The sequence below is a fragment of the Camarhynchus parvulus genome, chromosome 2 (genome assembly GCF_901933205.1).
Source record: "Camarhynchus parvulus chromosome 2, STF_HiC, whole genome shotgun sequence".
Taxonomy (NCBI): Eukaryota; Metazoa; Chordata; class Aves; order Passeriformes; family Thraupidae; genus Camarhynchus; species Camarhynchus parvulus.
Window position 1 is genome coordinate 57,883,163 of NC_044572.1, and position 12,374 is coordinate 57,895,536.

General features: G+C 40.2%; 1 protein-coding gene across 1 annotated transcript in view; it reads left to right on the forward strand.

Moving 5' to 3' along the window:
* Window positions 1–12,374, forward strand: part of COL15A1 (collagen type XV alpha 1 chain) — a 120,357-nt gene that overhangs the window by 77,882 nt on the left and 30,101 nt on the right. Inside the window, exons 18-22 of the mRNA XM_030971734.1 lie at window positions 2,212–2,274; window positions 3,185–3,220; window positions 3,314–3,397; window positions 8,444–8,509; window positions 10,314–10,349. Of these exons, the coding sequence (XP_030827594.1) occupies window positions 2,212–2,274; window positions 3,185–3,220; window positions 3,314–3,397; window positions 8,444–8,509; window positions 10,314–10,349 (285 nt within the window). The remainder of the gene's footprint in view (window positions 1–2,211; window positions 2,275–3,184; window positions 3,221–3,313; window positions 3,398–8,443; window positions 8,510–10,313; window positions 10,350–12,374) is intronic.

Genomic DNA, 12,374 nt, shown 5'->3' on the forward strand with positions numbered 1-12,374 from the left:
CTCTCACCCCACACCAGAGCACCCTACAGGTCTGTGCTACAGTTGGAGGCTCATGTCTGTCTTAATCCCTGCCTGTTCTGCTTTGGACTCCTCTTGGAGCCCTCCCCAAAACTCCTGTTTGGACTGTGCTGCTCCTTTCTGGTCCCTGTCTGACCTGAGTGTCTTTTGCAGCCATAAGCCAGCAGAGAGCGCTGATGTGACTCATAGAAAATTTTAAAAATCAAAATAATAAAATAAAATAAAATAAAATAAAATAAAATAAAAATAAAATAAAATAAAATAGTAAAAATTGAAATGAAATATCCTTCTCCTGCATTTGGGACAGCCCTGAAATCAAAATTTACTCTAGGAAACAAGATAAATGCAGTTATGCTTGATAAGTATTTACAAGAGTATTATCACAGTCTTCTAGCAGCATCTGCTTGTTTATTTTTTAAAAATACCAACAATGTAGCAGGACTCTTCTTGCCATAAATTCCATCTGCTGTGCATATTATGAATGTTGTCATTTCACATAGATATTTGTCAGCATGATAATTAAAGCTGATGCATTGACATACAGGACTGTAGTTTAACTCTTAACCAGTTTGAGACTATAGAATATTTTCTTTATTATTCCTACATGTGCTTTCTTCTGAGGTCCTTTTTCTACTAATTATTATTGTTTTATGTGAGAGTGCATTTGAAATACGTGTGTATTTTAAGTGGAATGACTACAGGATTATTTTAAAAATAAGCAATTTATCCCTTTAACCTTCAAACTAAAAAAGATATTTGTTCTCTTGTACCTGAGCAATAAGCTACATTCTTAAAATATGATGGGAATTAGAAAGAAGGATGTCTCTGGATACATCAGTTGCATTAAAACATCTTACCTATCCTGAATCTTTTCTTCCCATTTAAATTTCGTTAGGAAAACAAATGGGAGAAATTATTCATCATTTGTAATGGTAGGAAGCTATCCTGCAAGTATCAACGTGCCTGAAATGACAACATTCAGTTGCAGAGTAGCTGTTGTTCCAAGGTTATTTCCTCTGCCCATTTACGTTTGCTGCAGATAGATGCTTATAATTTTCCATAAGCACTTGAGAAACTTATGTCCCAAGTACCATTGTTACTGCTCACGCAGATACCAAAATCCAGTAGCTGCTTTGATGCCTAAATTCCATTAGCAGTCAGACACCCTTTATCCTGTCTATAAAACTGTTTATAAAATGAAGAACAGAGTACTTCAGAAATCATACTTTATTCCTGACCCACATGCCTCACTGATTACTGACAAAAGCAGAAATAGCAGTGCCAATATCCTTTCTTAACGAAGCAGGCACATTAAATCTCTTATGGTAGTACTATCTACTGTTAAAACCCAAAAAAATTTTCTTCAAACAGAGCAAAAAGTTGGAAACAAAACAGTATTTTCCAAAAACCAAAATGAACCAAAAAAATCCCCAGCATATTAAAAAAACCCTCAAAGCCAAAAAAAAAAACCAAAAAAACCCTCAAAACCACATACAAAACAGACACCAAAAAAACCCCACCAAAAAAACAAGCTAACAAGAGTAATTGTTCCTTCGGATGAATCATTAGGCTGCTCTGTGTCATTTCCTTTGCTCTTTCATATGATGCAGAGAAAAACAGATGCAAAAAGCGTAGCTCACTGTTTATCTGGTCCTTTAAGAATTTAGAACCTTCTTTTATCCATTTTTCTCAGGGCAAACTGCACTATCCTTAGTGCATCAGTTTTTCCCGTAGAGCAGAGTAGCTGTCAGGCTTCAGCAGTCACATACAGGTCTGTATCAAAATACAGCAGGGGGTGGTTTTGCCCCACATACTGACTCCTGTCTACATCCAATGCCAATGTCTACATCCCTTCTCTTCCTCTAGCTTGAGAGTCACTTAACTGAAGGATGGAAAAAACTCATCAAATGTATTTTGAGGGAAAGCAATGAAATTCATCCTTTTGCTAAGCTGGGGTGGAAGCAGTGAAAAATGATTGAAGCTGCAGGGGGAAAAAAGCCATAAGCCTGCTCTGGAGAGGGGGAAAGAGCAGGAGGAGTGGAGAGAGCAGACGACTAATGAGATAATGAGTCTCCCCCAAACCTGCCCACCAGCCCGTTCAGAGCCATATCGTGACCCTCCCCAGTGGCAGCCTCCTGCTTGTGTGAAACTGAAGGCAGTTTAGAGAGAATAACTGTATATTCTTTGTGGCAGGGGATGCCGGGCACAGATGGAAAACCAGGCTTTCCTGGCATTGCTGGGCATCCCGGAGATGTGGTAAGTAGGGTTGTCATCCTCTCTGATCACTGACACACACTGGCTCCCAAACCTACCTCTTACAGGTCAGCAGGATCAGCGCTTGCTCGCAGAGTGTGAAGAGCTGGGGCTGTGTTTGTCCTGCTTAACCTGGAGCAGTTACCTCAGACAAAAAACACAGAAGCAGACTGTACCTTGCCCATGCCTCCCTCATCAGTCAGAAGAGATACAGGCATCTCCAGAGGCTAGTTCTGATTTCTCAATGCTCCTTCTGCTTTTAATTATTCAGAAATTAGCTCTGCCTTTAATTAGAGGAAAGCCAGCAGGCACATTGGTGATTTTAATCTATTTCTCATGCTTAAGACCCTCAAGGATTACAGCGTGCTTTGCTTGGGAAGTCCCAGGGCTCATCCCCTGGCACTTTCCTCTCACTTGTGCCAGACAAGTGTCTGCATTTCCAGCACAGGGAGTTCTACAGAGGGGCTGATCAAGCTTAGAAATAAGCTGCCTGAAAGATGACAGTTTAGCTTCCCTGTCTTTTCCTATCTGGTCTCCTGGGAAATCCTGGGCACAGCTGATGTGGTTGATGCTGGAAAAGGACAGCACAGCCAGAGATGGCTGATTTCAGTGCAGTGAAAGAAATGTTCACTGGATTAATTCCCAGCTAATGAAATGTTTTGTGCCCATTGTGCTTCTAGTCGTCTGTGAATTCTGTCAGAGTTCTGGGAAATACTTTTAACCATCAAACCTTCAGAAGATCTGGGTTGAAACTAGTTGGCCCCATGCGTGTTTTGAGAGAGCTGGGAATTGATCGTTCTGTACATGAAATTCACTGCTGTGCTTTTTGTGAAGCAAGAGAGAACATATTTCATAATTTCCCCTTTTACATCACTTATGCTCTTTTTTTCTTTTTTTTTTTAATCACCTGAAGGGTCCAAAAGGAGAGAAGGGTGACCCAGGACCTCAGGTGAGATTGTGTGGATTTCACTCTGTTCGAGAAACCTATGTGAAATGTAGTGCTTAGTGTATGGGTTTTCCACATGTAATGCTTTTGAAACAGGGTGAACCAGGACAGGATGGGAACAGTATTGTGGGACCGCCTGGACCACCAGGACCACCGGGACCAGTCATAGCAATACCTGAGGTAAGTGTGCATGTTGAGCATTGAGGTCTGTAACTCCCCTTACAGAGAAGAGGGCGCAAGTGATTAACACACTGGCAATTCTGCTGCTCACATTCAGGACATAAGTCTATTCCTCAAAACAAAAGAATCTCAATATGTCTCTGTATGAAATTATTTAGTTTTGAAAATGTTAGATTGGAAGAAAGTGGGTAAAGAGCTTAACTACAAGAGTTATGAGATCATACTGAGCATCTGGCACAAACTCCTTAGGTGATTCTGTAGAAGTTGTGAACATGAAATAGAAACCAACAGAGAAATACAAAACTGGGAATATTTAACACAGCATAGGACCTGAGACACAGCAGTATGTGGGGCAGAGTAATTTCCTGATAGTTGTCCACTATACAAACCAGAGAACTGACTCTGGAAGAAACAAAGGGTAAAATAGTAGAAGCCCATAAAAAGTCTCCAGTATGATTTAGATGCAGGTATATTTTCAGTTAGTTTTGCTGTGTGTGCATCAGCCCTTGCAAAAACAGTACTATATGCAGTAATGAAGGCTGGAGATTAGGATGAACCTCACTTGGAGCTGACAACAAAAATCTTAGTAGTTGGCCTGGTGTAACATTAAGATCTGGAGGAACTTTGAGTGACTGCAGGAAACTTCACCTCTGAGAGGTGGAGGTGCCTAAAACAGCCAGACATGCCCACAGGAATACATATAAGGGCAGTAAGAAGTGCTTTGTAACTGCAAGAGAAAATGCCCAGCTGAGAAATCTGTGTTAAGGAGAGCTTGATGCCATCTTTATCATAAAGCTGAACTACACATAACCTTTTTTGACTGAAACAACTGGGCTTTCACTTAGGATTCTGCTACCAATAGCAAATATAGCATTAATTTTCATCCCATAGGCCACATCACTGGTCTCACCCATCCTACCTGAAGTGTTTTTTCTTTACTGACTTTACTGGGAATCCATGCAGAATACCAGGATCTTGGATCCTGAATCTTGGATGAGCAGAATTATAGACTTAGAATTATAGAAATGTTGGTTGGTTGGTTGGTTGGTTGGTTGTGGTCAAAGTCCTGCTCATAGTGGGACCGTCAGCAGCTCTACACTTTATCTCAATTCTGTTGGAGTTCCTGGGGAACTGTTCAATAGCTGTGATAGAAATGCTGATGTAAAAATTCGTGTTCTTTCTCACAGCCCTGCCACGGTGCCACTGTGGGACCTTAATTCTTATCAGTGACTAAACAGCTTCGTTTGCAGAAAAAATGAACCTCAATGTGTTGCTCCATAGCTCATTAATACTTGAAAAAAAACCCACTATGACAGCCTCAGAGGGGGAACAGTACATATAAAGAACAAAAAAAGATTATTGAAGCTGACATAAACTAATGACGCTTGCTGGAGGCTGCATGGCTCCCTATGTGCACTGGTCACAGTCCACACACCTGTCAAACATGTAGCTGCGTCTGAAGAAACCTAAAGTGCATCCTCCTAATCCCCTGTATGAATTACTTTTACCATGTATTACTGAAATGTATAGAGCCTGGTAGAATCTGTATTGCATTAGGTGTATTACAAGTCCATACAGAATCTCGTTTCCTTCTCTAAGTACTTTTGGGTTTTAGAAGTAAGCTCTTTTAAAAAATTGAGAGCATTTATGGCTTTATATACATTTGTAATATAGGTGTTCTGGGAGGTACATCAAGAGCTGTCAAACGCTCTGTATTGTTAATCAGAAGATTTCTCTGAGAACTTGGTGTACTGGATTTTGATACAGTTCATGAAACGTGTGGGGAAGTATACGTCGACATTGAATTCTTCCTATCTCACAAATGTTTGTGTAAGAGCAGGACATTTGTTTGCAGTAAGTTTGCTGAGATAGACATTAAATTATCCAAGTGTGTTTTGTTGACTCAGTCTCTCATCTTTCATAGTAAGCTTCAAATATGGAAAAGAACTATTACAAGCAGACCTATCAATTGCAGTTGGAATTGCAGAACTAAAATAAATAACACTGCCAGCTGTTGTAATGTGGATATTGGCTTGATGTGGCTAGAGCAGCAGAGATCAGTGATCTGAGTGAACCACAGGGCACTTAGAGAGATTACTCTCCAGGTCAGGGTCATTCATTTAACCATTGTGTAGCCAAGAACAATACTTCTTGGGCTACAGAAGTCCAACGGACTTATCCATCAGAGTTGGAAGGAAGTTTGCTTAAGAAGGGCTGTGTGGCTACAACTAAACCAACTTTATGTTGCTTGACAAAAATATAAGCAAATAAAGAGTTAGTTCAGTTTCAGCACTGTTGAAATATTTGGAGCTTACAAGGACAGCTGTGGCTCAGGGCCAGGCCTCACCAGTAAGCATCTGGCTGATAGCACATTGATTGAGCTGCACTGAAAAGTGGACCTTGGTTTCCTTCTCATTTCACCTGGCCCCTATGTGAATGGAGGGGATTTGGTTCCTTCGAGAACCACTTCTCATACCATGAAAATAAGTGTTAGGGGAAAACTGAGGTCTGCAGTGGAACCTATCCATTTCCAGGCTTCTGCAGTTCCCACCAACAATGTGCCTCTCAGAGGCTTCCTGTCCTTGCTGCCTGCTCTGTTGCCTCCTGTGATTGATCAGGAAGTCTGCTCTGACTCATCATGTTTTTAAAAAAAGTATTCCTCTGTTTGCTGCTGCTTGATATTCCAAAACACTAAAATCAATATTTCTCATCCTATATTGGCTATTTCACTCTTTCAGAGCATAGTTGGTGATACTCAGTGCATTTTCATGAGTGGAATCATGATAACCAGAAAACCATAATATTTGTTGCTATGATTTTATCACACAAATTTAGTTTGGTATAGTACAGAAGTAATTTTGAATAGAGAAATGTTATTGGATTTAAATTTCAAACTTTCAAACCTTTACTTTTGGCTGGCACTATTTACCCATAGTTTAGGTACAAGAAACAAAAGTCACAAAGAATGGTTAGTGCTGAGGGTGTATAGCAGATGTCAAAAGATTTTGTTCAGCCTGTTCTTTCTATTCTGATAAGGCCAGAATTTCTATAATTCTGACAAGGAATTTCTATATTATAGAATTTCTATAATTCTGACAAGGCCTTTTGGATGCAAAGCTGAAGGTTTACTTAGAAACGAATCCAGACCATCATCCTAAAATATAACAGTGAAGAAAATATGGAAAACAATGTTGTCCTTACTATTGTAGTTAGCACTTTCTGAACTAATTCAATGTGTTGAAGAGTTATATAGCTGGATTGTTGTTAATTAAAGCTATTTGCACATCCAAACTCAAAGCGGAATAATTATATACCTGGAGGAGGTTGTGAAGAGTGCAATCTTTTCCTCTAGTCATCACTTTTCTACCTTTTGTTTTCAAATGTTCTTCAGCATTATGTACAGTTTTCTGTCTTCCAATCACAATTTCCACTTGCAGATCAACTGTATGTGTAAAATATGCAATGTGCCTGATCCCAAACTCAGCAAAGCCTTCGGGATTCTTTTCACTGACTTCAATATAGTTTGGATTGAGCCCAAAAACAATGAATAATGAATGATTCCACAATGAAAAGACCATGTAAACCCAGGGCTCCTGGATTTCTGCCACCAGATAAAGCAGAACAATCGCAGCAGCAGACTCTTTTATTACTGTCATTAAAGTAGCAGCCCATGTCCTGTTCCTTTTCTGGGCCATGTAAAACTGGAAATAGAGTGGGACCAAGGGCATCATACTATCCCTGAAGAGTGCAGCAGAGTTCATGCAGTCTGGGAGATGGAGTGCTGCCTGTAGGATCTAAACTCTATTTTTACTTGAGAATTTCTCTGGTGATTTTTGTAGAACATGAGGACGGGGAGTAGAAAGAAGTACCCAGTAGAAGCAGTAAGCTTTAGCTGTATGAATTATTCAACATGAACTCAAAGTACAGAAAGCTGCCCATACACTGCCATACTCAGATGACAATGGATAGGATAGGATAGGATAGGATAGGATAGGATAGGATAGGATAGGATAGGATAGGATAGGATAGGATAGGATAGGATAGGATGTGTGATCTGGATTCAAAAAATAGTATTCAGAGACTCATAAGAGTATTGGAAGTGATCTCTGGAGGGCATGTGGTCAAACCTCCTATTCAAAGCAATGGAGTTTCAAACTCAATTCCTGGATAATGTATTCATAACAAATGTTGTAAAATATTGTGGTCTGGTCATGTTGATCTACACATGGTTGCAGCGAGTAAAAGAGGTATTCAAATCTCACAAAACCTCAGTGACAATGTGTTTATTCATGGGCTAAGTAAATCCCTGCCACCTGAAGGCATGCCCTGTCCTGGCATTGAGGAGTCCTGGACCAGAGCTCTGAAGTCCCTGTCCACCTTCATTATTAGGATTATGTAATTGAATTATGCAGAAATGCCTGGGCTAATGGAGAGCTCACCAATTCCTGGATAGGAAGCAGTGCAATTACACTGTGCTGTTCAGGCATCCTGAGACTCAGTGCTGGGTGGTGCAGGAGCTGCTCACCATCACAGTTTGGGGTTCCGGGCTAGTTTCAGACACAGCAGTGTGACCAGTGCTGACTTAGGAATCACAGCATGGTGCTGCATGGTGAGATGCAGACATGTCCAGAATATAATTAAAACTTCAGCTCTGCAGCAGAGGATGAGTGTGCTCAGACTGATTCACCATCTTAGAATGCCAGTGACACACTGGAGCATAAAACCTCAATTTGATCTTTATCTTACTAAGGAGAAATGGCTTCAGGCTGCAAAATTTGGTGTCATAGCTTTCAAATTAAAAACGTGACTCAGTTAATTAAATTTCTAAAAGCATTCTGAGATCTTTACAGAATAAATGTAAAAGAAATTCTAGGATTTTTTTATTCCAGATGTATAAAGAAAATTAGAAGTAGAGAGCCTTTTCTGTCACCTTATTTATTTTTGGGGGTTTTTCATAGTTATAAAGAGATAATTTACCTTTCTAAAAATTTGTGTGAGCCTTAGATAAACCATTTGAAATAACCTGTTTCTTAACCTCCTTTTCAGTTACTTCTCAATGAGACAGATGGAATTTCTAATTTTACTGAAATTAAAGGACTGTTTGGGCCTCCAGTGAGTATATGCTGCTTTACTAAATCTTCAGATTTGCTCTACCTTCAACATCTTCTTTTGAGTATCAACTTGAGATGAGTTTCCTATACTTTAGGATTGTGTTTCTGCTAACTTCAGCACGAAACTCTGTGGAAGTACTTTCAGGCAGAACTCAGTTCTCTGTGAACAAACTACTTTTACATATTTATATGAAATAAATTGGCTTATCTCTGATTCTGAACTATATGCTCAGAATTATAGAAATGTAGAACTGTTGCAGAAATAGAGTCCAAGATTTAAATTTCTTCCACTTTTTTTTCCTTCTTGTTTTTCAAGTTACAAAGTATTGGGATAAAAACTATTTTGCTCAGTTCTGCTTGAGACTTCAACTAGAAATGCTAGACTCCTGTCTATGAGTTTAGTCTCACACAAGTTATATCTGTGAATGAAAAACTAGGTATTTCATAAGACAACAAAAGATGTGAAATTGAGGTTCTCTTCTAGCTGCAAAATAGTTCAGTCAAATACTTGAAATGCTGAATGCTCCTTGGTAATGATTTGAAGTTCCTAGCACTGGATCCAAAGAGAAATCTACCTTTTCCGGTCATGGAGTCTATTCAAACTTTTCCAGAAGTGTACAACATGTTGCAATTTGCAAAAACTTAACCACCACAAATTAAGAACCTTTCTTTACAGCTAGTTTAATTTGTGAATTCCAGTTTGTGTATTCAATTTTGTCTGTTTTCTTGTTGGTGAGCACAGTGATCTCCTCCACATTAAATCCCTGATGAAACGAAGAAAGTCAGAATGTTCATAGCCAATAGAAGAATTTCACTCTACATAAAGTTTGCAAAAACTTTGTATCTTATTGTTACAGCTGCCTCAAAACAAATATTTACAGAATGTGTCATTGAACTGGGAAGAAGGGCATTAGCCCCAGCAGCAGCTTGTAACCTTTTTCTGCTAGCCTAGCATGGCTCTTTCCCACTTGTTAAACCTTAGGACAACTTCATGTTATTGTGGCTCCATCCAGCCATGCTTATGAGTAAAACAGTTTTCATGGAAGGGTACTTTCATGTATTTCCCAAAGACCTGGTTCTCCTAATCCCTGGACATAATAGGACGCCGGGACAGTATGGGTCCCCTTTCGTGAGCTCTGCCACAGTACTTGCCACAGGTAATTCACACCTTTTTTTGTGATAGATGTTAGAGTCACATTCCCACAAAAAAGAAGCAGGTTCTGTAGCTTGAAGAGCCGTTACAGGCAGAAAGATTTGAACCTCAGTCTCAAAGCTCTAACCCTTGTCAGGTGCAGTCTCATAGTGGATGGGGAAATAAACATTCTGCTGATCTGAACCAGAATTAAAGTGTGTCTCTGCAGTCACCAGAGCAGGGCAATCTTAAATGTGCCCAATACAAATCCCAATCTGTAATTCTATTCTCAGACTATTACACAGTCTGTTTTCTATCCAAAGACATCCAGGACCAAAATGGGAAAGCTGAGTGGCTGCTGTGGTCTCTGTGCTGGCATCTGGAAAAGATTCAGAGGAGGCTGAATAATGGTCGCATGCCTTTCATATGTAGAAAATGTCATCCTTTTTCAGTCTTTTCTGGATCTCTGCCTCACCAGTTTTTGAGAGTAAATGCTAAATTAGAAGATAGGGTGTTGTGGAGGTTCACACCTTTACTGTCAACTGAATGAAGTTCTTAATTCAGTAGCAGATAAGTTGATATTCAGAAATCACACAATACATGAAAAATGCATATTCTGTTTTGCAAGTCTGTAATATGTGTTTATAAGGGTGTGAGTTTTTTAATTTTGCAGGGCCCAGATGGCAAGCCAGGTCTACCAGGATTTCCTGTAAGTGTTAATTGCCTAGGATTTAAATGTATTTCCTGGGATTTTTAAGTATTTTTCAATACAGTTTAATATTTTTTTAAATGTATCTTGTACACAATTTGCATGAAGTCTAATAAATTTTCATAGAGGATGCTGTAGGTCTTCGGAAGTTACCAACTGAGCTAGAAATTTATTCTGTTGGAAACGAAGTATATTCTGCTAGGCTCATCTCAGTGTCAGTTCTGTAGTTTAAATCTGGGTGTAATTAATGGAAAATTACTACCTAAGGAAAGGCCTACGCTGTATAGGAGAAATAAATGGAACAAATGGAATTCTAAATGTTATCTGTGTGTATACATACGTAACTGTGTTATTCCTCAGGCTTTTTTGTCACCACTACAGAATACAGGAAAGCCCTATAAGATGTTCCCTTTTTATTTTATTCTTTAGAAAATATTTATGATTTTTCATAATAACATACCAGGGCTATCATATAAGCATTTCACAACCATAGTATCAAAAGGCGCCTTTTGCTGTGCTACTTACCTATTGGGCTCAGACTGCCATGCAAACACGTATAAGCATCCTCATCGATGACTTAGACATGGGACTTGGAAGGATACCAGCTTCGTGGACAATACAAAACTGGGGGATGCTGTTAACTCCCTCCAAGGCAGAAAGAGCCTGCAGAGATACCTACATAAATCAGAGGGCTGAAGGATCACCAGCTGTATGATGTTCAACAAGGGAAAGGGGCAGATTCTGCGCCTGGGATGGTCACCCTTGTTGTGCATGTAAACCAGGGAATGAGATGCTGGAAAGTAATGCCAGAGAAAAAGACCTGGAAGTCCTGGTTGGTCTTAGGGTGAATCTGAGTCAGCAGTGCCCTGGCAGCCAGGAGTGCCAGCCCCGTCCTGGGGGACATCAGGCGCAGCATGGCCAGCCAGGCAAGGGAGGGGGTTGTCCTGGGCTGCTCTGGGCTGGGGCAGCCTCACCTCCAGTGCTGGGGGCAGTTTTGAGTGCCACAATATAAGAAAGACATTAAACTGTTAGAGGGTGTCCAAAGGAGGCCTGTGAAGATGGGGAAGGGCCTTGAAGGGAAGCTGTGTGAGGAGCAGCTGAGAGCACTTGGTCTGTTCAGCCTGGAGGAGGAGATGGAGGGGAGACCTCATTGCAGTCAACTTCCTTGTGAGGGGAAGAGGAGGGGCAGACACTGCTCCCTTCTCTGTGCTGACCAGTGACAGGACCTGAGGGAATGGCCTGAAGTTGTGTATGGGGAGGCTAAGGTTGGATATTAGGAAAAGGTTCTTCACCACAGATTTGTTGGGCACTGGAACAGGCTCCACAGGGAAATGGTCACAGCACCAAGCCTGACAGAACTCAATGAGAGTTTAGACAATGCTCTCAGGCACATGGAGTGACTCTTGGGGTGTCCTGGGCAGAGCCAAGAGCTGGACTTTGATGATCCTTGTAGGTCTCTTCCAACCCAGAATACTCTGTGATTCTGTGATTATTTAGCTTATGACTTCAGAAAGTATTGTTCTAATTATTGTCTTCATATTCTGTGTGATGGGATGGAATTACTTTCCCTTGTTATGATTGTTTGACAGTTCAGCGCATGCATATGGTCTCAGGATCCTTTGTCTATTGCCTGAGAACAATTAAGCAGAATACTGGGAAAGTTGACAAAAGATGTTAACAAAATGCTGGCAAATTGCCCAAAATTCCACAGAAGGTTGCTTGCTGAGTCCTGAATATCATGGACTGCAAAGAAAGAGGGAAAAAACTCCTCATACATACATTTCATTTGAAAAAGAGCTGATAACATTTAGAAGATGATAAAATGAATTCTTGGTCTCTGTCCCTTATAGAATTTCTACAGACATGAAAATACCGTTCTTGATCTCACCTCATGTCTTTTATGTATCTCTTGACAAATGCAGAAATTATGTAGACTTGAGTTTAGATCTTAGTGAGCAAAAAGAATGCTTCTGAATGCTCTTGGACGATTGTAAAGTACAATATGATCTGATAGGAATGCTTTCC